The sequence below is a fragment of the Dendronephthya gigantea genome, unplaced genomic scaffold (assembly GCF_004324835.1).
Source record: "Dendronephthya gigantea isolate DGI-Jeju-01 unplaced genomic scaffold, DenGig_1.0 000020F, whole genome shotgun sequence".
In the NCBI taxonomy this organism is placed as follows: Eukaryota; Metazoa; Cnidaria; class Anthozoa; order Malacalcyonacea; family Nephtheidae; genus Dendronephthya; species Dendronephthya gigantea.
Genome location: NW_021163030.1, coordinates 934,257 through 959,237, shown reverse-complemented (window position 1 = coordinate 959,237; position 24,981 = coordinate 934,257). Strand labels below are relative to the sequence as shown.

The 24,981-nt window shown below is 36.8% G+C and overlaps 3 protein-coding genes across 4 annotated transcripts; 1 reads left to right on the top strand and 2 right to left on the bottom strand.

Moving 5' to 3' along the window:
* The first annotated feature begins 1,288 nt into the window (after nt 1-1,288).
* Nucleotides 1,289-23,061, top strand: LOC114521372 (nuclear receptor subfamily 2 group E member 1-like). Its single transcript, XM_028541799.1, has 5 exons — nt 1,289-1,373; nt 19,472-19,708; nt 20,705-21,006; nt 22,237-22,462; nt 22,675-23,061. Exons 2-5 carry the CDS (start codon nt 19,609-19,611, stop codon nt 22,935-22,937), a joined length of 891 nt encoding a protein of 296 aa, XP_028397600.1. The 5' UTR covers nt 1,289-1,373; nt 19,472-19,608; the 3' UTR covers nt 22,938-23,061.
* On the bottom strand, nt 2,421-8,561 carry LOC114521367 (allene oxide synthase-lipoxygenase protein-like). Its single transcript, XM_028541784.1, has 8 exons — nt 8,453-8,561; nt 6,004-6,092; nt 5,559-5,822; nt 4,877-5,370; nt 4,537-4,794; nt 3,754-4,158; nt 3,135-3,482; nt 2,421-2,790 (listed from the first exon to the last, which is right to left on the bottom strand). The coding sequence occupies exons 2-8, from the start codon at nt 6,080-6,082 to the stop codon at nt 2,611-2,613; spliced, it is 2,028 nt and encodes a 675-aa protein (XP_028397585.1). The 5' UTR covers nt 6,083-6,092; nt 8,453-8,561; the 3' UTR covers nt 2,421-2,610.
* Nucleotides 9,999-18,296, bottom strand: LOC114521368 (allene oxide synthase-lipoxygenase protein-like). 2 transcript variants are annotated; one of them, XM_028541785.1, is made up of 8 exons: nt 18,035-18,296; nt 14,415-14,503; nt 13,647-13,910; nt 12,880-13,373; nt 12,544-12,801; nt 11,486-11,890; nt 10,623-10,970; nt 9,999-10,412 (listed from the first exon to the last, which is right to left on the bottom strand). In XM_028541785.1, exons 2-8 carry the CDS (start codon nt 14,491-14,493, stop codon nt 10,233-10,235), a joined length of 2,028 nt encoding a protein of 675 aa, XP_028397586.1. In that variant the 5' UTR covers nt 14,494-14,503; nt 18,035-18,296; the 3' UTR covers nt 9,999-10,232. The 2 variants fall into 2 exon arrangements, with proteins under 2 accessions (XP_028397586.1, XP_028397587.1); XM_028541786.1 differs by lacking the exon at nt 18,035-18,296 and adding an exon at nt 16,224-16,241.
* Nucleotides 23,062-24,981: the final 1,920 nt, after the last annotated feature.

Here is a 24,981-nt window from a genome sequence, read left to right as displayed (position 1 = left end):
AGAATTTAAGCAGGGACAAAAAATGTCCATGGCGCGCATATATTTAGAAAAGTAACCTACAATCAAGGAAACACATTATATGGAATTGTTAGGGATGCAGCAAAACTTTTAAATAAAAAGTGCGAATTCTGAATTCCCAAACCTTAAACGAGAAGCAGAAATACTGTTGCGTTAAATTTTAGGGCCTTATAGCTGTGAGGCGGTTGGCTGCCACCTGGATAGGAAGAAGGGGACGTGGATGCACTAGTGCTATCTAAAGTTCAATTATCCCCGCGTATACCTCAATTATTAAATGAGAGAAACTTTAATAGAATTGATTTGCCCCTCTGGGTTGGGAGTGGTAGAGTCTTTTCTTAAGAATGATGACTGATGAGATCAGAGGTGGTTTGAAAATGAAGGACATGAAGTCATGAACGTACAAACGCACTCAACTTAGATCGATATGTTTCCCGCTGGGGAGATACTTTGGCTCAGCTGAAATACACATGCAATGATTTAATGTAACCACGCGAGAAAAGAACCTGTTTTCATTGAGGTTGGATCAAAAATCGAACATTCACAATAAAATTTTTCCCCACCTGCCAATTAGCCCCAAAAACGCGTAAAAAAGAGCCTTGCGCATTGCCTTCTGCAAAGCTGTCAACACTTGTTTTCATTACCTCATCCATTTGCTTACGTAAGCGACAGGATTTAAAGCAAAATCTTTCAAACAATGATTTTGTCGCCTGAAGGAGGCTCTTCAGAACTCATTCGCTTACGATATTCAACGACAGAGGGAATATTTCGTGTAATAAAACGTCGCAAAAACTACCGCATCAGAACTCTTTTAACTTTGCGTGCCTTTTATAGTTGGAATAGGTTGATGTTTTTTCTTGCTACTTAAACTGTACTCGGTAAAAGTGAAGAAAAAAAAATCAACCAAAATACGATAAAACTTATAGACCTTAGCGATTACTTCGGTTAATATTTTTATTTTAACCTATCGGTCGAAAATAGTTTTGCTATTTTATGCTTGCCTGAAAAGTAGCTTCAAGCACCTTAACAGAAACTGACATGAGTCATATGAGTACTTGACACGAAAACGAGGCCATTGCGTGAGATGTGAATAAATAGTCATGGAGGTCTTTTGGTTAAGAAGCTGCTGAAAAAAACACGAGAAAATTAAACGTCGCGACGTTGCGACTTATAGGTACCCTGAACAGATACTGATATCAGTAAAAAACAGTAGTAAAAAAGTACATTGCCAGGTATTGAATTATACTTTTGTTTCCTTCTTGATTAGGTAAACATTGACAATAATGGTCAATTTCCAAATGACTATATTGGATCATCTTTCTAAATAGCATTCTGGGTTGCCTAACTGTCCCTTGGCGGTGAGTACACAATTGTTGTAAGTTTATTCATAGACAGACAAAAGAGCTTTGTTACTGAATGCTATTGCTATGGTGTTGAAAGTCAATGACGATACCTTATACCTAAAATGGCTTTTAATTGTTATAAAAAACGTGATCCACGTCATTGTGCGTATTAAATGTCGATTGTGACCGACCGAGAGCTTTTAAAGTTAAAATTTTCCAAATATTTTGGGGTTTTTTTTCCTTTTAATTTTTTTTTGCGTTTAATTTCTCTCAAAGAATATTTAAAAACGACTAATTAAGTATGAGCGAAAAGTGCTGCACTTGGCTTATCAGTGTTTTCAACGAATTAGCTTTTAACCCATCGAAATAAAAAGCGTTTCAAACCAAACATACACACATATAAGAAACTAAATCAGAATATACAAATAGAAGGGAACAGGGATGTCGGCGCTAGACGTAAACCAAAAGGTTTGAAGGTATAGTCAGCTGACTCAGATGGACTACTATATAGCTGAACTGTAAAAAACTTTCAAGTGCGTGACCTATTGTACGAATGCTGGATATAGCGCTATGTCCACGGCGTATAGTGATTTCTGCAACCGATGTAAACACGCCTGAAAGGCAATAAGATTACAGATTTGGAAATAACAGTCACTTAAGAAAACCGCGGAATTTAAAAATACGAGAGTTTATTCCGGATTATACTGAACAACGATTATCCGGTCAGTTAGCGCTATCCGCAGCTTTCGTACAACCAGCCCCTGGCTCTTACACTTAATTGTGTCAAAGAGTTGTTTTACCCAACAAAATGGGTATAACGGCTATATAGACTGCACTTCCCCCCCCCCCGAGTGAGCACAGAGAAAGACCCTGGGTACGAGGTTGTGAAATATAATGATGACAAATTAAAATCAACTCTCATCATTCTCCCCATGACCCTAGTTAGGGAACAATATGAAGGTCATTCTACCTATAGATGTATAATATTTTCAACGGAGGGACTGAAAGAAATGGGAGGTAATCAATTAATAGACAAAACTGGAAACTCGTTCTTTAGTAAGGAGTGGCATATATTTGCATGACGATCATTCAGATTCTTCAATACATGCGAAAATATGTGAAATTCCATTTTTGGTTATTAAAACTATGTTATTATTTTGTTATTGTGTTCATGAAACACACTAACACTAGTAACTACAAAGTACTTTAAAACTACTGAAACATTTTCGTGAACATGTATAGTTCATAGAACTCAAATAGCGATGCTGTTAGGAATACGACCAGGTAAAAGCCATTCATACGGTGTGACCATGCCTTCGTTTCTTTTATTGATTTTTTCTGTAATATTTGCAAGCTCACTCTTGAACTTCGCCAACGCTGCTTGTGCTGAAGCGTCACCAAACAGATTATCAGAATAATCTCCAAGAAATTTCTAGGTTCAAAGTATTGATTGATCATTAGTAAGAAGTGAAAAATAGAAGAAATTAGAAGTAAACGTCACATAAAGATTTCGGAATAAGGTCGGCGTTGTCAGAGACTGTATAGGGGGAGGTAGGGGCATCTGCTTCCCTTGCCTTCTACTGGCAGGAGCAAGAGGCAAATGGCAAATAGCAAAAATACAGCCAACAGCACATCGTCCCATGGAAAAACCCCTGGAAACATTGAAATCAGGAAACAAAGAGAAAAACGATGATTCAAAGTTTAACAACAAACATGCCAGTATGCGTCATTTCAGAAAATCAGGTTCAAAACAAAGAAAATAATGATTTAAAATACCTCAGTGGGATAAATTGTAACCAAAGCATTGACAATGGAAACCAACTGACCAGCCTGGTGTTTATTGGCAAGGGAAGCCATAACAATAGCAAGGTCAGTCTTTCCTTTCTTTGTTGGTGGTGGTTGTCTCATTAAACTAGGAGAGTTAGGATGGTAACCATAGGTGGACATTTGAGAGAAATTGACGGCTGCATGTTGACAGGAACAAGTGAAGATCACCATTGTCAGAAAATGAATTAACTCATCACGCTTGTTGAAAGATTTTGGGACTTTCTTATCCACGTTGTCTGTTCCAGGTTTGTATCCGTTCTCACGAAGATCATGAATCCAGTCTTGAATCTCGTTGTCCTGTAAACACGAACAACTACGATAAATATACTTTTTTCCACAAATTAAGTATAGATTATGAGTTATGAGTGCATGCAAAAATATGAAGAATTCTGTTTCTTGTTGGTAATAAGATTTTAAGTTTTTAACTGTAAGTCTGTAAGTCAACAAATATGTTATTATCATTCATAAATTAAATAATATTGATATTTAAAATTGGAAAACGTTATAGAGGCCATCGCAAAGACTTGAATAATACATTTTATTTATTATCATGTATAATCATACTCACATTTTTCACGGATTTGTCATCTTTATAATAAATATGAATGATGTCTTCCACCAATTGGCGGATAGCTTCCCAGAGAAGCAAAGCATCATCTTTGTAGTAGAATTTTGGTAGATCTTTAACACCTCGCTCAGTAAGATTCTTGACCAGATCATAACTATCAAATGTAACCCTTCTGTAGTGCTTCTGCATCAAGGTAACGTGACCACCACCACCAATACTAAGCACTTTATCAGCAACACCACCTGGAGGAATCAATTCGTTTCGTCCAAGCGTGTTGATGGCCAAAATTCCCTTTGTGTGGGGATACAGAAGCTTCCACACTGGGTGAACTGATGGAAGATTTCGCCAAGAAGATACAGCAGTTGGTTCCATCATTAAATGACAACGAAGAAGATGTGTTATCATCTAAAGTTACAATTAAATTTTATGAATTAGCTTTTGGATTTATCTGAATCGTGGTTTTCAATCACTCTTAAATATACATCGATCACATGATATATGTGTTTATATATAAGGAGCGTGGCCCTGGAACGTAATAAAATTATTATTTTTAAGTCTTAACTAAGTCTTTAATATATTTAAACAAGAATAAAAGACAAGACTAATATGAAAATTTTCCTCCTTCCAGTATTTATCTAAAACAATTATATTCATCTTTAACTTTTTAACTTTTATGCTAAGCTAACATCTTATAGAAACCTCATGCAAGCTCATAATCTGATTATTAAATACTAGTTACGTAATGCAATGCAACGATCAGTTTGTAGATAACGTGGTAATAACCTGGTGATATTGGGTATCAGCGCATCGAAGCCAGAGTTTTGCAAAAATCCAGTCCCAATCGGTGTCTTGCAAAGGTGTCCATATTGGAACTTCCTTGCTGGGCTGTTGACCCAGTTGAATAGCTATAGGTATCAAGTCATCATTATTCTTCAAGTAGAACAACCCCATAGCTGGTGTGATATATCGTTTATCTTTGGGTGTATCCATTGTTGCCACTCCTTCAAGAATTTCGTAGTCAACAATGTAAACGAGGCCTTCCTGTAAAGTAACAAAATGCACCTCAAACTCTACGCACGACATTCACTATTTCATTAGTTTATTAAATTATAACTGACATTACCTTGATGGCCTTATCCAAAGTATAACCCCGATCCAGCAGCTTGTCCACCATTTCATTCTTCACAGGGAAATTTTTTGGGAGTTTTTTACATTTTTTGATCACTTCAGGACTTGAAGCGTTGAGAAATTGTTTACCAAACCACACGTCATCTCTCCAATACTCAGCAGCATGGGGAAGCCCAGAATCGATAGCTTTGGTGATCAAGCTGCGGAAGTCATCAAGAGTATCCCAAGAGTCCCACATCTCCCAAATATGACTCAATCCAAGGTTTTCAAAATCTATCAAACCAACTTTGAAAAGAGAGAACGTGGCTTCATCGGTGAATTGCACGTCTTTTGGAAGTGTCTTGGGTTCTTTGGCTTCAATGAATCCAGGAAGATCTTGATTGTATCTTGAATCTGATCCCCACTTGTACAACTCCCGATTTTCACTCACTTCTTTCTTTCTCTGTTCAGCTATTGCTTTTACATCGTCTTCAGAATTCGGCACAATCGCTAAAATACGTGTTGACAACAAAGTGAAGTGAAATGTTCTAGACGACGAAAGTATCCTCAAGCTAATGTGTGTGTCATCATTTATGTATGTCTAATCTGATACATTATAAAATGACGTTATAATTTCAAAACCAATGTTTCTTCAGTCGAGGGAACTAACATTTGTACATATTATGTATATACTGTACCTTTTCCTGCATAAACAACTAATTGATCAATAACCCAGCGATAACAAGGGAATATGTACTTCTTTTCCTCTGTCTCTTTCTCTATGACAACCTTAGCCACATACCAGTTACTCTTAAAGCCCATTCCATTGTTATTCAAAGAGACCATGATAATGTCACCAACGTCATCGCCACTTACGTCATAGGTATCGGTTTCACCTTGTTCGAAGTCGTTGTGAAAAAACTTGTCCAAAGTAAATTTGGATGTTTCACTTCCATCATTACCTAAAAATATTTTGATTTTATTTTAATTTAATTTTAGTTAAATATGAATGTTTAAAAGAGATTCGCTCTTGTGTTGGTTTATCTTATTTTATCAAAACTGACATAGCGCATGCATGGTCTCCCTCAAATAACGTGGCGATAATGATTAGTAGATATGGAACATTTTACTAGCCATTATTACCAATCAGTTTGATTGAAACACTTGCGTTGGTTCCTGAGCCACGGAGATCCCCGGTTTCGACAGTAATCTTGTATTTCATTGTGGATTTTCTAAAATAACAAATATATTTATGTATATAGAACGTGTAAATTTACTCTCGCAATAATATACTGCGTGTGTTTTTTACTTTTTTTCACACAATGAATCAAAAACCGTAAAAGAACCCCCCCCCTACGAGTCATTGAATCAGCTGTATCGCTAGTCACTAGATTTTTCAAAACGTGTTCGTTTTTCTCTTTGCAAATTAAGTTAAAAGCCATAATAGTCTGGTCGATGCATCTTTGGTTATTGTTGGTACAATGGTACTTTATACTTTTCTTATGCCTCCAAAGCTTGCAAAACAAAGAAACGCCACACGCGAGCCAATAGGTATGCATAATTTGTGGTCCCGCTGACAGCGTTGTCATTCTTACGACGCCTTCAAATGAGGCTTTTCACGGCTTCTCGACGACATTGAAAGCAGCTGCAAAGTGATAGCTGCGGTTTCACGGATAGCTTATACTGAACTTGCAATATCAGTCAGATATCGGTGGTTTTTAGCACAATTGAAACATTTGTATGATTATTTCAAAGGCCTGGCAGCATAATTATACTTTGCAGCAGTTTATTTCAAGCAAAATATTTGACTAGCGACATTGAGCAAACCGCGTGTAGATCGTAAACTCCCAGTTTTTTAAATGAACGACAATGGGGGATGATGAACAGAGGGATGGAAGCTTGTCATTGACAAGGCCTGCAAACGTCACGTCCGCTGGGTGTAAAGGCTAGCAGCCAATCAGTGATGGCCTTCAAAACAACCTGTGGGTAAACGGGCGGCTAAAACGTCCGTGCAGGCAGGTGGGTTTTGGTGGGATGAAACGAGGTGCAGGTGTCTCTGTAGCTAGCGAGCAAGAGTGGCAATTATAGACGTCTTGACAATCTGCTTGCGTAAATTGTGTTGACATCCCGGGCCACTTCATACGTGAGCTTTTGTTTTGGCAATGCCCTCCCTGGACCCTGATGGCCCTGGTGTGCGAGCGTCAGCACTCGATGCTGGATCACAGTGCGACCGTTTTGCCAGAGGCAATGCAGCATGTGAGGAATGTGCTCATGCTGCGATGACAGAAGGACAGGTCAGTAGATGTGTTTCCCAATCACCGGTCTGGAGTGCGGTAAGGGAAAGAGGGAGCTTGTATGATTTTATCGTTTGTTGTCGCGCGTTGTACTTCCTCGAGTCGAGGGTACAAAACCCTGGGTACGAGGTTGAGAGTACAGGCGTTTGGTTAAGACATCGTGATTGTTGCAACCTTAAGTAGTGATCGAAATTATCAGAGAGCGCGACGCATAAGCAACTGGACGAGAGGAATTGTTACACACACACACCGACTTTACCCAAGACTTTGCCGATCAAAAATTGCGATAAAAATCATAAAATCGACCCTCGATCTGACCCTCGACAGAAAACGCGTTAATTGCGTTAATGATCGGCGAATGTTTCTCTCAGGAAACACGAGATATTTAAAAACAACACTCAAGTTCACAACGCCATGTCAGGGAAGTACTTGTGACTTTCTACTTAGGCTGTGTTCATGATGCTTCCAAATGAAATTGAGCGCGGTGCCCAAGACACTACCTCCAGAGCACTATCTCCAGATTTAGTACTCAACAAAATACTGTGCTCACCATATTTTATGATCCAGCCTTACATCTTTCGGTGTTACTTTGAAGTCCATATTTGAAAAGAAATTAGTCGGACGTGAGATGAGATGAGACAAAGACATTCCACGTCCAGTAACGCCCTCTGCATTCAGTGATTACAATTGAACTTAGATGTTTCAAACCATTTCACTGCACGGAATTAACACACCCAGCGTTTTTTTTGCTTAGTTATATCCAATTATTCATCGCTCCCCGCCAATGCATTTCAATGACTACGTGATGCAAACTAACACTAGCGGCAAAGTAAGGTAGTAATATACAGGGTGTTTAAATTATTTTCGCTTAATATTCATGAATATCCGCTTTGATTAGTGTTGCGTTCTTTTGATACGCCCGGTATATGTATGAAATCATTGCTAAATAACACGTTTAATAATCGTAATATAACTAATATTAATATTCGTCTGGCAAGAAAATTGCTACGTGGCGTAGCTCTCCAGCTGTGAAATATATGGATCGTTGTCTCATGCAGCATCGAAAAGATTTATTATATTATTGGCATATGCTGCACACACACAAATGCAGCAAAAGCAATTTGCAAAATGACTGACAGAGAAAATCACTGACGTTAATTCCGCCGTATATATGGATTATGGATATGTTAATTTGACCGTTTTATTACGAAATTTATGTAATGGCTACGAACAACAAGTATCTTGGTTCTTGCATCTACTGTCAATGGTACTAAAGTTTTTACTTAATTGGTACTTACATGTTGAACTTTTCCAAGCGTCTCTCAGGGCGACTACACTAGAGATATTGACTCAACTCTTCTCTCTTATACCTTGCGTGTCAACAACTCAGTGGTTGTGTGTGACGGAAATGTGTATTATATATTGTTTACGGCTGAAAGTCACATGATAAATGGAATGTTAATGATATTGGTATATCGGGTTTTTTCAAACAGCACCTTCAGTAATATCACGCACCCCTCTTTGTGTTTTGTATGTAAATCAACTTCCATTCGTCATTTCCTGGCTGGTATGACGTGAATCACATTTTTATTACACGTACCTCGATACGTACAAGTTGAAAAATGTAATATTTGCTTCCGAATAGGAATTTTATGTCTGTCATCTTGTTTTCTTTTTTCATAATGGGCAACTCTGCCAAAGGGGTGAAGGAACTCTGCTCTGAAGAGATAAAACTTTAGCTGTAGGCCAATAATTGAACAGATGGAACAATTAGATAATTTACAGGGTGCTGTATAAGACACACTCAAACATTTCAAGTTAGTCGCCTAAAGTGAGCTGGCAAGACAAGTCAAACTGTTCTGAAGCAATTTCATTTTGGGGGTTCGGGGGGGGGGGAGGGTGGTTTAATCGTAAATTTTACCCTCACCTATAATGTTGATACAGCTGTGAAAGTTATGTAGCAAAACAATATTGATACAGATGTAAAAGTGATATAGTCAATCAGTTCTGTTAAAATAATAAATATAACGTTATTGTATTAATAAAAATTAAATGACTAGGGGTAATTGTAATCCCTAGCTAAAAATATCCGAAACTCGTGTTTGGCTCTTTCAATTGTAATCAATATTTAAGACCGCAGGAAAATGGCCAGTAACGAGCTGCGGAAATGCAATATCTTTAGGGCGACATTAGTGGAAATAGTACAAAGATTACTCGCGCAAGATGACAGACATAAATGCTTATTAAGTTTACTCCATAGCACAGCATGTGTCTGGGACCCACACTGCTCACTACAGCATTTGCTTTGCGCATGGCCAGAACTCAGTTTCCTGCAGGTTTTGATTATGTCTGATCTCAAAAACCTTATGCAACAATGCTTATTAGTTGCACAAGCATTGCTGGAGATGTTGTACTTGAAGCTTTTTTGTTACACTGTGCATCGTTGCATGCCATATACTGAATATGACTCACCAAACTCCAACATTCCTATCTTAAGGCCCTAAAGCATGTTAGCATCGAAAACGTGATAGCATTTAGCCGTGACGTCACGTTTATTCAGAAACTCTTATTCGCCTGTTTGTGTAGACACGCCCTCATTAATTAAACTGAGTTTGACGTGCATGGCGCCCAGGCAGCTTCTGTTCACTGGAAGAAGTGGGACCCAGGATTACGAGGAACATTTGTTGAAGTCGAGATCTGAGTGAAACGACTGAAGAACATTGTGAACCTCCGAGTCTGCATGCAAGCCAGTCCTTGAACTCTCGAAGGTCATTACATTTTTACTATAGATGCGCATGTTGGACCGCTTAAGTAGAAATGTAAGATAATTTTATTTATAACCCAGGAAAAATACTAATCGATCAGCGACAGTAAACACATTCGCCTACAAATCAGAATTAATAATGCAATATAGAAGTTAGTCAACTATAAAAACCAATAAGAAGTTTTGTCTTGCATAAATCATATTTTAATTATCTTCACCTTGCCGAAAGCTAAGGTTTTAAATTTGAAATGCAGGTTTCCTCCATGAGCGAGTTAACCCATTATGTTATACATGCATGTATAGTTTTATGAAACTCAAATAGCAATGCTGTTAGGAATACGACCAGGTAAAAGCCATTCATACGGTGTGACCATGCCTTCGTTTCTTTTATTGATTTTTTCTGTAATATTTGCAAGCTCACTCTTGAACTTCGCCAACGCTGCTTGTGCTGAAGCGTCACCAAACAGATTATCAGAATAATCTCCAAGAAATTTCTAGGTTCAAAGTATTAATTGATCATTATAGTGTGAAGTGAAATGCAGAAGTGTAAAGAATTAGATGAAGCACCATTAGGTGGCCTAAAAATTTATATACGTAAAGTTGTACAATCAGTGACGAAAGGTTTCGACACAAGGCGAGACAGATGTAAATAATGAGTTAAATTTAATAAAGCGGCGCTAATAATATTGATTTAATTAAAATACCTCAGTGGGGTAAATTGTAACCAAAGCATTGACAATGGAAACCAACTGACCAGCCTGGTGTTTATTGGCAAGGGAAGCCATAACAATAGCAAGGTCAGTCTTTCCTTTCTTTGTTGGTGGTGGTTGTCTCATTAAACTAGGAGAGTTAGGATGGTAACCATAGGTGGCCATTTGAGAGAAATTGACGGCTGCATGTTGACAGGAACAAGTGAAGATCACCATTGTCAGAAAATGAATTAATTCATCACGCTTGTTGAAAGATTTGGGGACTTTCTTATCCACGTTGTCGCTTCCAGGTTGGTATCCGTTCTCACGAAGATCATGAATCCAGTCTTGAATTTCGTTGTCCTGTAAACACGAACAACTACGATAAATATACTTATCTAATGTCTTTTTTCCATTTATTAGCTAGCTATGAGTCATGAGTGCATGCTAAAAATAAATGTATGAAATAAAATATACGTAAGCCATGTCATATTTTTTGTTAGTAAAGGCCAACAATCAACCCTTCAATAAATATTATAAGATGCAATACATTACTATAAACCAAGGTAACAGCGTACACGCACTAACTGCACTAGCCTATCATTCATAGCCACGGGTCATTGCCACTGGGTCATATGTAGGATCTGTACAATTTCATATTTCGATTTTTGCCTTCGGGGATGTAGTGAACGAAAGCACTTGCTGTTAGCGTTTCATAATCCGAAAAACAAACAATTTTTGTGTGATTACGTCATTACGAGTCGACATATGATTCAGAATATTTACACACGAAATGTATAATATTTTAATAGAGTAATATGTATTATTATTATATATAATAATGCATATTACTCTATTATTATGCATAATATACTCACATTTTTCACAGATTTGTCATCTTTGTAGTAAATTTGAATGATTTCTTGCACGAATTGGCGGATAGCTTCCCAGAGAAGCAAAGCATCATCTTTGTAGTAGAATTTTGGTAGATCTTTTACACCTCGCTCAGTAAGATTCTTGACCAGATCATAGCTATCAAATGTAACCCTTCTGTAGTGCTTCTGCATCAAGGTAACGTGACCACCACCACCAATACTAAGCACTTTATCAGCAACACCACCTGGAGGAATCAATTCGTTTCGTCCAAGCGTGTTGATGGCCAAAATTCCCTTTGTGTGAGGATACAGAAGCTTCCACACTGGGTGAACTGATGGAAGATTTCGCCAAGAAGATACAGCAGTTGGTTCCATCATTAAATGACAACGAAGAAGATGTGTTATCATCTAAAGTTACAATCAAATTTTATGTATTAGCTTTTTGCATTATATGAATCGCAGTTTTAAAATTACTTTTGAAGTTGTTCTTTTTTGAATGGTCAGTTCTGGGTGTGTAGCTAGATAGATAGACGGATAATCTCTCTCGTAGTGCCGTATCTAGGACGCGCTTGTTTCTACGATATGTAAACAGTAATATATATGAATATACACCCCACCAAATAGAGCTGTCTAGTCACGGTCCTGTTCTCTCGTCGCGATGTTCAAAACGTTTGGAAAATTTTCCTCCTACTCCTCCTATTATTCGTCTTTAACTTTTTAACTTTTATGCTATGTGCTGTATGTTGCTAACATCTTTAGAAACCTGAAGCTGATAATCTGATTATCAAATACTAGTTACGTAATGTAATGCCTCTCTCCTCCGCAGAGGTTATTTTAGATTGTGAAAAGTTATTAATATACTAAAGTAGTTCAGGCGCGGAAAGAGGAGGGGACGACGCTTGCACTATTTAAGCACAGCCACTTCTTTCTATTAACAGCAATACTTTATTTATGCTCAAACATATTAGTATGCTAATAACTTTTCGCAATCCAATCCATGCAGCTCTGCGGAGGAGAGAGATGCAATGCTGTCATCAGTTTGTAGAAAACGTGGTAATAACCTGGTGATATTGGGTATCAGCGCATCGAAGCCAGAGTTTTGCAAAAATCCAGTCCCAATCGGTGTCTTGCAAAGGTGTCCATATTGGAACTTCCTTGCTAGGCTTTTGACCCAGTTGAATAGCTATAGGTATCAAGTCATCATTATTCTTCAAGTAGAACAACCCCATAGCTGGTGTGATGTATCGTTTATCTTCGTCTGTGTCCATTGTTGCCACTCCTTCAAGAATTTCGTAGTCAACAATGTAAACGAGGCCTTCCTGTAAAGTAACAAAATCCACCTCAAACTCTACGCACGACACTATTTCATTAGTTTATGAAATTATGACTGACATTACCTTGATGGCCTTATCCAAAGTATAACCCCGATCCAGCAGCTTGTCCACCATTTCATTCTTCACAGGGAAATTTTTTGGGAGTTTTTTACATTTTTTGATCACTTCAGGACTTGAGGCGTTGAGAAATTGTTTACCAAACCACACGTCATCTCTCCAATACTCAGCAGCATGGGGAAGGCCAGAATCGATAGCTTTGGTGATCAAGCTGCGGAAGTCATCAAGAGTATCCCAAGAGTCCCACAAACCCCAGATATGACTCAATCCAAGGTTTTTAAAATCTACCAAGCCAACTTTGAAAAGAGATAACGTGGCTTCATCGGTGAATTGTACGTCCTTTGGAAGTGTCTTGGGTTCTTCGGCTTCAATGAATCCAGGAAGATCTTGACTGTATCTTGAATCGGTTCCCCACTTGTACAACTCTCGATTTTCACTCACTTCTTTCTTTCTCTGTTCAGCTATTGGTTTTATATCGTCTTCAGAATTTGGCACAATCGCTAAATTATGTGTTGAGAGAACAAAATAAATGTTACTAAGACTACGCACGTCATACTTAAATTGTACACGAAGGACGAAAGGCCTCAAACAAATAAATATGTTTAACAAAGACGTTTTTGTAACGATGAACGTCAGACGAATTAAAAAGGACGTTAAAGGAATGGCAAACGTGCAGTATAAATAGACACATTCATTAAAAATGCATTAAAAATCCGCAAATGTTTCTTCAGTCGAGTGAACTAATATTTGTACATATTTTGTATATACTGTACCTTTTCCTTCATAAACAACTAATTGATCAATAACCCAGCGATAACAAGGGAATATGTACTTCTTTTCCTCTGTCTCTTTCTCTATGACAACCTTAGCCACATACCAGTTACTCTTAAAGCCCATTCCATTGTTATTCAAAGAGACCATGATAATGTCACCAACGTCATCGCCACTTACGTCATAGGTATCGGTTTCACCTTGTTCGAAGTCGTTGTGAAAAAACTTGTCCAAAGTAAATTTGGATGTTTCACTTCCATCATTACCTAAAAATATTTTTGGCATGTCTTACATCCAGTAACAGACGAGCCTCGTTTCAAGCCGGAGATTTTCTATACTTTATCCATTGTTCATTGCGCTCAATCATGCAGTCAATTTTCTGATTCAATCGTTGTGAATTTTTCTTTCTTGCACAAACTAGACAATATCATTATGTCGTCCGGCAGCTTATAGATCAATATGCAGTGTTTCTTTCAAATACACTCATTAGAAATGAACAACCCTAATTATCCTATCATCCATATTGCGGTCATAATAATTACAAAGTATAATTCTGCACAGCCATGGCAAGCCTAAAATGAGTCAGTTCAATCTTTAAATACACAGTATACATGTAGGCTAGTGCTGAACTAAAAGGGTGAGGTTAGACAAGGTGATGGGACCCCCAACATTCTTTCTTCAGTTTTTATCTGAACGAAAGTTGGCGAAAGGTCCGACACCACCTCAGCCTCAGCGTGGCTGTAAGTGGAAAATGTTTTAGCCATTATTACCAATCAGTTTGATTGAAACACTTGCGTTAGTTCCTGAGCCACGGAGATCCCCGGTTTCGACTGTAATCTTGTATTTCATTGTGGATTTACTAAAATATACAAATATTATTAATTTTCGACAATTGGTTGCAGAGGTTTGTTAGATGGCTTATGGCTATATAGCTTAAGACACAAATTCAAATTTGATGGGTCAATTTAGTAGACAACTCCTTTATTTATTCACCCCGAATAAGATATGCTCAATGATAAAGGAAATATTTGATTCGTTAGTAAAAACACGGTTACAAGGGCCGGTTGTATCAAGCCTGTTTAGCTTAAACGGCGGATAAGTCAAAATTAAATAACACTCTTACATCTCTCTTGAATGAGTCAACTTGAATATTATGCACTGAATATTTAGTTGGTTATACAGATACTTTGTTTATACTTTTCGATGCATGCTATGTATAGTTCACTATTATCAAGAAGAGGATGTTATAATGATATAATATCCTGGATATATTATATTGGCTCTTATGCAAATAAAGAGTATATATAGCCTTGGCTTTTATATATACAATTCAACACTTGAATTCTCATAACAATGCCTTTTTTTCAGGAAATTCAAAGGTCTCTATCTTGTTTTGAGATATTACTTTATCTTAAAAATGTACGTGTATCGACTAGGCAGGCAGGCATTTCTCAGTAAATTTTTGTACATATTTAGGTTCTGTGATGTAATGGTTACCACTTCGGACTCTGAATCCGAGAATCCGAGTTCAATTCTCGGTAGAACCTCGCTTAAACCACTCATTATATGTCTTTATGTAAGTTTTTGAGATCAGGTTTTTCCAGTTATACTCCATGCATGTAAGAAAAAATAATTTAATTTAATTCCAACTGGAATGTCCATTGAAGGGATCTTTTTTATTGAAATGAGAACTTTAACAGGAAATGGTTTTGATCCATTGACCTCTGGGTTATGGCCCAACACGCTTCCAATGCGCCACCCTGCTTGCTACACACTGCTCTTATGCCATAAATATATACTTTGATATATATTATCTTTTCACTTGTGCTATTCCGAATACGTTAAGAACAGCGGAAATGTTCTTACATGTATCTAAGAGAATAGCGTCACAAAGGTATGAACAGCAGGGAGTGTAACTCAGGGAATATAATTACTTTATCTTATAAATAATGTGCGTGTAAAGCCAGACATTTCTCAGTAACTTTTCTTCGTGTTTAGATTCTGTGGTGTAGTGTTTAGCACTTCGGACTCTGAATAGCCTACATAATAGTTGCCATAGTTAATAGCCATAGTTGCCTATTATATAAAAAATATGAAAAAAAGGTTCATAAGAGAGTTGAACTCTGGACCCCTGGTTTACAAGCCCAGTGTTGTAATCACTGCATGAGCTAATAAGGCGCATGTGCAAGCTACCGCGATTATAATTATTTTATTAATTTGCGCGTATTAAACTATACTATGCACCCAGGCATTTCCAGTCGGTAACTTTGATAGATGTTTCGGTTCTGTGGTGTAATGATTAGCACTTCAGACTCTAAGCATGAGTTCAATGGACGACTTGCGCTTTAGGGTATAAGGTATTTGCGTTATTGCATATATTTATACTATAGCAAATTAGCTATTTTCCTGAAGTAGATATTGCAGAGTATTCTTTAGTCTTTAGAATATCCTTTTGGGCAAATATATCGTAATTAAAAGTGTCCTGGTTCGGCTGGTTGGAAAATATTTAAGCTGATTCAAATACGAAAAGCGCTCTTAATCCATCTGCCCTATTTTATGTAAAGAGTGCTCATACTTACATGTACGTAGTTTATATTTCCGGATAATCAGAAGTCTTGTAGTCTAGGCTGCCAATTCTGCGTATTTTTGAACTTTTATCAAATATTTTTGAACCTCAAGCCAAAAACACTGAAATAAGCGAATAGGCTTATTGTCGCATTTTTATATACTCGCGCGGCTCCGGAATACTGACGCATGCAACTACGCAAGTTCTTTGTAATATAAACTTTAAGTGGGTTAAACTTAAGTGGGTGATTTTAATTTCTGTCAGCTTAATCAATGCCAGATAAAAGGCGAAGGGTCAAAAAAATCCTATCACGTATACATCCAAAACTGTAAGCCTATAAAGAGAATGTTTTGATTTCTTCCCAGATCTCAAAAGCTTGTAATGATATTATGGACGTTATTTGTTCGGCTCAATATTGACGTATACACCCAATATAAAAGAATTTTGGGAGGGGACTCATGCAAAGTCTAGAGTCATTCGATCAAGAATAGGGGCAGAGACCCCTTATTATTTTTCATACTCATATTGTATAAAGGCTTCGATAATGTTGGTGTGTTAGGCCAATTCCATATGTAGTGCTTTGCGATGAAAAGAAATTCCAGATCGAAAGAACTGGGAAACGAACAAACACATGCAGCTTTTACGCACCTCGCTTCCATGCAATATAAATGAGTATTAAATTAATTCAGTTTTAAAGCCGTAAAATCACATGCAGGAGAAGTTTTGGTATTTTTTGAAAGGATGTTAATCATGCTATAATGATAACATCCTGAATATGTCATAATAGGTCACGTCTGCACTGAATAACACGTCATCGTAAATCGTAATCGAGTTTTTCCCCCAAACCTTCAAACGCTCCATTTCAAAGTTTTAAAAGTTTGTTTTGATAAATAGTGTTCAAACCAAGTAATGGGTACTTCGTGACTGTAGTAAAAATATCTTCTCAAAGACTGGTTTATGTACTTTTCCTTAAAGAGCTTGTAATTATTGGTAAATTAACATCGTATACTATCATCGTATTCATCTAGTTCTTGCATTCATTGATGACGCAGCAACCTCTAATCAGGTCACCACTAAGTACATCAAGCATTCTCGACAGCAACGCAATTTTTGTACAGTTTAAGAATACAGAACAGTGAAGAGCGTGGATATGGGAAGTTTTGTTAAAAAACCAATAACGCAATAACAACTTCCGTGTGGGAAGTTTTATTAACAACAGAAACAACTTTGTGCCATGCATGCATGCAAGGTCACTGAGTTAAAAAGGACACGATACACATCCAGTGATATGTTAAATAAAGAATATAAGATATAGTTATCGTTATATGAGTAGCCATATTTCAAAATAATTTAATGGTGTCTTATAAACTTCCATTTGGAGAGGGAGTGATTATCAAACAATCACGGATTAAGCAGTCAGAGGTGTATAGGATTATCTCTTGGGATGTTTGAGCTAAACGACTGTACACATATCCTGTGTATTTGATTAAGCTAAACGAATGTACACATTTTTTGTGTATTCGATCAAAACTAACTACTGTACTTACAGATAGACGTCGTTTATTTTAAAAGCTATAACCTGCGATTTTTTTGCAGTGCCTACCAATCTAACTGCATGTTCTCATTATAAACATATATATCTCTTATATATCGATCTGTATAAGAATCGAACGATACACGAATCGAGCGAATGTATTAAGAATCGTTTAATCAACACGGCTCTCTTTATCATTTTATGCAAATGGAGCCATTAAAAAACTGGCATATGTATTACTTCGTTATTTACCTAAATAAAAGCATTCATATTAAATTTATTATACTTACCTGGAAATATTCACAGCGAGTTTCGTCGTTTATATGTTACTGCTAGTTTTGTGGACAATCAGTAAACACTGATTTGAATGTACAACGGCAATGGCATAAATATGCTCGGAAACATCTTTCATAAATCCTTTCCTGACGCCGCGGCTTTTTACGACTTTCTGGAGTATTTCCAGTCAATGACAGATCATGGTATAGACAGATCCTCAACAAACCCTTCAAGCATGCATCACGAATACATGCATTCTGGTGTGAACATAAAGTTGAACATGCAGTTAAGTTGCAATCCTACAGTATACCACTCGTCAAAAAAGGCTGAAATCCTGACATCTTTTATACGTTACACTATTTGATGCAATAAGTATGATTCAGTGTGACGTAACGCTTAAGAGGTATGTTGGTGATCGTAACACTTCAGAAAATGTCAAAAACGGCGCCATGGACTTTGTAAACAGTTCCGACAGCCTATATTATTTTAATTTCTTCACTGTGATACAAGCTATATTAACTGATTATTGACCGTGCGTGAGGTTTGTACAGTGAAATATCAGACCGAGGCCGTTGAAATGGATACAACGCTCATTACTAATAGACCTCAGAGGTGCATACGTCACGGGACTGTCAAACAATAAATTGCAATGCAATGTGGGAAACATGTAGGAAAAATTAACCTCATTTCTGACGTGAGCATCTCTATAAGGTATATTGTAATTTGTTTGCAATAACGCCCAATTTTGGACTCAAATGAATTAAAAGTCACGCGAGACGCGTGTTCTCATCTCGAGGCTGCGCGTGTTTGTATCACGCATTTTAGAGCGCTCTGGGTCAAGTCAAAACTCGCAAAATCATTCACCTCAGCTTTCCCTGGCTGCGGAGTTAGCTTTCAGTTATATTGACAGAAAGACAAAAACATTCATTCTGAATATAACTCGTTTATTCTGGTGTTTAGGTTTATGTATTAAATTCATTTATTAGTATAGCTAAAGCTATTTTGAAGATCTAGTACTGATTATATTTATTTATTATATTTGACTATATTTAAATGACGAGATTGCTAGATTAGATATTTTTACAGCAGCTAAAATGTAAAAAGAACAAAATTTGGTGGGAGGATGCCTATATTTAGCAACTAAATGACAATAACAATCAAGACGTATTTATCTGATTTCACCAGCCAATTGAAAAATAATCTCAAGCGATGACGCTCAGGGGTCTTTATACATATTCAGACATTGTATACGGTTAGTATTTTTCGAAAGCAAGATAATACGGGTTTACGCAGCGATACAGAGCAAAACGTAAAGAAAATGAACGAAAATGGCATGCCACAAAAGCAAAATGGTAGCTAATGTGTGTTTGCATGCAAGGAAGTAATTTATTGACTTTTAAAGCTAATTTCAATTGTCCCTCTTTTGTGTTAATTTTTGTTCTCCGCTTCAGGTCGCACATTAGACGTTTTATGCGAAGTTTGCAAAGATTTTTCGACTGGTAAACATTATGGTATATACGCCTGCGATGGTTGCAGCGGTTTCTTCAAGCGCAGCATTCGTCGTAAGCGAAGATACACTTGCCAAGCAATGGTCAACAAAGGAAACTGTCCAGTTGATAAATTACATAGAAATCAGTGTCGAGCTTGCAGGCTGAAACGCTGTTTTCAGGTCAATATGAATAAAGATGGTAAGTAGTATAACTGGAGATGTATTCAGTTAGTTACCCGGCGAACTCGCTTTGCTTTTGTTAACTGAGAACAAGGTCAAGGCCGTTTATTTCGTTCCTCATCACTGATGAGTGATGTTACATGCATGATCAAAATAATAAACCTAAAATATCTTATGAAAGTTAATACATCATATAGTTTGCCTCATGCTTACCATAGCGGGTTGGTTCAAGCCAAAAATATGAGTATATCTATAGAAAAAACATTGCGTGTATCATTTTCCTTCTCTCTGAGTTAAAATCGATAAAAACTCGATCACAATTCTTATCAGTTTTTGAAAATAAAACAATGTAGAATATTCTTCGTTAATTGATTGTCTGTATTTTTATGACATTCAAAAATTTGATTTTTTTTATATTATATGTAACCGGTATTCTATACTAATTCTATACCTTCCATTAGGATTATTTTTTATTCCATTCAATGATGTATAAGTCAAAAGTGAGTCCGAAATTAAAACAATTAAAAAATTGATGATTTATGTATGGCACAAATTTAACAATGAAACTCATTAAAAGTGTAACATGTATTGTATTATTGAGATAACGTATTTGTATGATCACGTGCATGCAGGTGTACATAATTTGGAAATAAACAAAATATATTTCACATTTAAATTTATAATTTCGTTTAACAGCTGACTTATTAGCGCCAGCAGATATGTATGTCTTCAAACAAAATAGTAGCTATATTTCTGTACGAAATGGTTGATATTGAATATTGAATAATGCCAATTAAATGAAGGTAATCATCGAAATATATGAAACGAAAAAAAAGCTGTAAGTAGGGGAGTACGTCTACATAGTGAAATTTTAGCAGGGCGGCAAATGTTAACTAAATAGAAAAACTTGCCAGCATGCATGGTCGCTTTTTGACAGAAGTCTGGTTCAAACTCAATTCTCGTTTAATTTTACTATTTTCAGACAAATAATTTTTTTAATTTTATATCTTGATAGCCGTTCAACATGAACGTGGTCCAAGAAATTCAGCGATCCAAAAACAAAAACTACCTCACCCGAAGATCATTCAAGGTTCCTCTTCATTCAAACCTGGTGATGTGTGTTTGGAAATGATTATTATTAAATTACGTTCAGCAGAACCAGATATAACCATATTGTCAACTTTACACGAAGATGGTGACTCTTACCACTTGTCTGATCCAGAAATATTCAGCGAAATCGTTGCCAGATTGTTGTTTAAAGGTGTTGGATGGATAAAAAACCTCTCCAGTTATCTTGGTATTTGTTTTAACGATCAGGTAATAGAGCTTGGAGAAATTTAATAACTTCTTAATAACCGAGCGCGAGGTCTTTACCGTGAAATATCAGACCGAGATCAAGATCGAGGTTTGTACAAAAAGATCGAGGTCCGATATTTCTCGGTAAAGACCGAGCAAGCGAGGTTAATAAAAAGTTTATTATATGGCCTAAGTCATGTATTTGCACTTGAAACAAAAAAGAAATGCATGAATTCATATTATTAGCCTGTCACGCATTTGACAAAAACAAAACAAAATATTGAATTATTTACTTTACCTAAACTGTCTGGAGACGTCTTATTAATTTTAAAAGCAATTAATTTCATCTCGTAATGGATTGCCGCTAATGCCAGTCCATTACAGGAAAGTGCCGGTCCATTACGGGAAAGTAATGGCCGCTGAAAATTCTTCTCAGTCAATCACTGAGCTCCATTTCACGGGAAGCGACGCTTGCCATATATTCACTTTTTGCACCACGTGAGTGAATTTTGTATAGCAACAACGCCACGGCAGTGCCGTAATAAAATTTATCAGTGCACTGTTAAACACAGATGAGATATATACAGATATGAAACTGAACCCAATTGGGTCTCACGTTTTTTTGCCCAATGTGCGCATGCGTAACTTGCATGGCAAGTATATCGATAGAAAAATCGATGATAAACAAATGCTGATTTAAACAAAACCTTTAGTAACTTTAGTGTCCCACTTGATTTAAAATTTTTAAAAAGATGGATGAAGTGGATCTTCTGAGCTAGGAACTAGTTTATGAAATTATTTGATGCTGGCAAAAACAGGAAAAATATAGCTGAGGAGTGCAATAATTTAGCACTGTTTAAACTATTTTTGAGTTTAGAAAATAATGATGTAAAATAGTTGTAATGTAAAATGTAATTTTAAATATATTCGACGTCACCGAGTTTCAAGTCCCTAAGCTGGACATCGGGTTGTTGACGATGCGACTGGAGATGTTGAAAGTTCTTCTGAATTTCGGGACTTTCAGCGGTGAGTTTCATTGCGAGGATTGTCCTCCATTTCGCCTTTAGTTTTGATGTGGATTGAGGTCTGGTGGACGGTGGTTCGTTCCAGTCAAAAGAATTTGGAGCAGGTAGTATCGGAAGGGTGCTTACTGATATTTGATTTGCAGTTCTGGAAACTACATTATTGGTCCAATCCAACTGGACCATCATGTCTGTAAGAAATATTAAAATAATAATGCATGATTTATAGGTTTTGTTGTTGGAGCAATCATGGAGTGAACTGTATATCCTGAACATCTCCCAGAATCCTCAGCTTCTTGAGAGTCTTCTCGTGTTCATAGAACAATCACGTGATAGTGATGACATCAGAAATCTCCACGTCAGAACTTTGAAAGCACCATTAGATCGTCTTCAATCACTCGATCTGGATCACGTTGAATGTCTCTTCCTCAAAATCATATACTTTTTGAAACCTGGTAAGAATAAAATAATTGATGTTTACTAGCTACATAATTATATTTAAAGTCAGGGTAGAAGAGGGTTGAACACTCTTCGTATTCCGACAAAGTGTGCCCGTTCTGACCTCTTAAATGATTTAGCAACATTTTAATCCTTTAGCTAGGACAACTGGACAAATGAGAAGAATATTTTGTCAAAAATAAGACGAAATGTTTTTTAATATTCGTAGTTGTTCGTGGATTGCAGGATGTTATGAAAATCGAATCATTACAAGACAGAATGCAAGAAATGTTACATGAGTACGAGGAAAGACAACATGGCGATGGTGATCGTTTTGGTAGAATTCTTCTCGCTGGTGCGGGCATTGGTCGTGTGCAAAAGAAAATTATAGAAGATCTTTTCTTTAAGCCAGATATCGATTGTGTTCCTGTTGCAAACATTCTCAACAATTTGCATTTATCCGACGTTTATGGAACCATGGAATGTTTTTAGTTTACCCACGGGTCTACAAGCTAGGTTATCAGATACCAGATTGTTGGATCAAACTCAGGACATCACAACTTCATGCATAGGAAATGTCCACAGAAACCAATACCGTAGTTTACGCAATATTTCTATATATTTACTGAGGGACGTCAAATAGTTCTAAAAGCAATTAATAGTTTGCATTTTTGAAAACATAATATAGCTACATTTTGAAAGTGACACGTGCAGTTGAGTAAGACAAAATGAAAAACTTTTTTCGACCTTGGTATGGTCCATTATACCGGAATATGGTATATTCGACCTTGGTATGGTCCATTATACCGGAATATGGTATATTCGACCTTGGTATGGTCCATTATACCGGAATATGGTATATTCGACCTTGGTATGGTCCATTATACCGGAATATGGTATATTCGACCTTGGTATGGTCCATTATACCGGAATATGGTATAGACCTTGGTATGGTCCATTATACCGGAATATGGTATATTCGACCTTGGTATGGTCCATTATACCGGAATATGGTATATTCGACCTTGGTATGGTCCATTATACCGGAATATGGTATATTCGAACTTGGTATGGTCGATTGTACCGGAATATGGTATATTCGATTTTGGTGACGGGCGAATATACCGGAATATGGTATATTTGACTTTGGTATGGTCGAATGTACCGGAATATGGTATATTCGATTTTGGTGACGGGCGAATATACCGGAATATGGTATATTTGACTTTGGTATGGTCGAATGTACCGGAATATGGTATATTCGGTTTTGGTGATGGTCGAATATACCGGAATATGGTATATTCGACCTTGGCATGGCCCAATATAGCGAGATATATGGTATTTTCAACCTTGGTATGGTCGAATATATCGGAATATGGTATATTCGAATTTTGCATGGTTGAATATACCGCAACATGGTATATTTGACATTGATCTTGGTACTGTCCAATACATCGAAACATGGTATATTACACCTTGGTATTTTGCATTGTCGACTATACTGAAATATAGACCCCACAGAGGTGTTAAAGTATCGTTCAAAACGTCACATTGGTCAGCCAAAGTGCTGGATCCGCCCCTGAAATCGGCTGTATTTGAATCGGCTTATCCAAACGTAGAAATAATCCTTGGATCAATGTCATGCAAATTTCCTTTATCCAGCTGTTGAACAACGTTAATTAGCAATAGGAAATTATTGCATTATACAAATTTATATAAATAAATCAAGAGACACCCTGAACGCCCCCAAGCCAATCCAAGGCAGCGCGTAGACTTGTATTCACCGACTGAAATAACGCGTGGTAATATTTCTTGAACTCTGACGGCATTTGACAATAAATGTTGATGTGATTTGTTGAAAACCAAACCGATGCCGGTGTGGATCGACCACGCATAGCTATAGGTTACACTTGAAAACTGATTAAACTAATATTTCATCGCGTGTCAATGATTAATCACCGGAGAACAATATTAATTATAAAAGAAAGAAATGCATCTATTCTCACGAAAAACGTTTACCTGAAAAGCACCCAGATAGAGCACAGATGTTTTATCAGTATAATCAATATCTTATTTTGGTTAATATAAAGAAAACATTATGATAGCTTTCTAATCTTAATCATTCCTTCTCATATTTTAGCCCACACATATCCCTCGTGTTTATAAATATACCAAAGTAAAAGTATATATTTCTCTTTATTACATGATATCGGAACGACAAAAAACATTTACTCCTGCTTTGATGTTTTAGAAAAAATAAAAAATATCCGATTAAACAAAGGTAAATACATAAGGCTAAGGCCCTGTCTATATAGGTGTCATATTACGTTTCCTAAATAACACTAAGACATATATACTCTCTGTTTTAAAAGAGCTGTTTGCATTAATCAGGATTAGTTTAAATTAAGAAGGATTTGACGTTTACTCAGGCTTTAAATTGCGGAATTAAGATTCTTTAACTTTAATTTGAAATTCTTTCTCTTTCGTGGTATTTTAATGGATCTGCAGGGTGACACTGTGTACTGAAATCTATGTT

Excerpts from the sequence above, each read along its gene's own strand:
- LOC114521368 (XM_028541785.1), bottom strand. The coding sequence starts at position 14,493 with ATGAAATACAAGATTACAGTCGAAACCGGGGATCTCCGTGGCTCAGGA. Across the intron at positions 13,911-14,414 it reads TGTTTCAATCAAACTGATTG|GTAATGATGGAAGTGAAACA; the intron begins GTAATAATGGCT and ends AAATATTTTTAG. Across the intron at positions 10,971-11,485 it reads ATGACAAATCTGTGAAAAAT|GACAACGAAATTCAAGACTG; the intron begins GTGAGTATATTA and ends TCGTGTTTACAG.
- LOC114521367 (XM_028541784.1), bottom strand. The coding sequence starts at position 6,082 with ATGAAATACAAGATTACTGTCGAAACCGGGGATCTCCGTGGCTCAGGA. Across the intron at positions 5,823-6,003 it reads TGTTTCAATCAAACTGATTG|GTAATGATGGAAGTGAAACA; the intron begins GTAATAATGGCT and ends AAATATTTTTAG. Across the intron at positions 2,791-3,134 it reads TTACAATTTATCCCACTGAG|AAATTTCTTGGAGATTATTC; the intron begins GTATTTTAAATC and ends CTTTGAACCTAG.
- LOC114521372 (XM_028541799.1), top strand. The coding sequence starts at position 19,609 with ATGGTCAACAAAGGAAACTGTCCAGTTGATAAATTACATAGAAATCAG. Across the intron at positions 21,007-22,236 it reads GTATTTGTTTTAACGATCAG|GTTTTGTTGTTGGAGCAATC; the intron begins GTAATAGAGCTT and ends CATGATTTATAG. Across the intron at positions 22,463-22,674 it reads CATATACTTTTTGAAACCTG|TTGTTCGTGGATTGCAGGAT; the intron begins GTAAGAATAAAA and ends TAATATTCGTAG.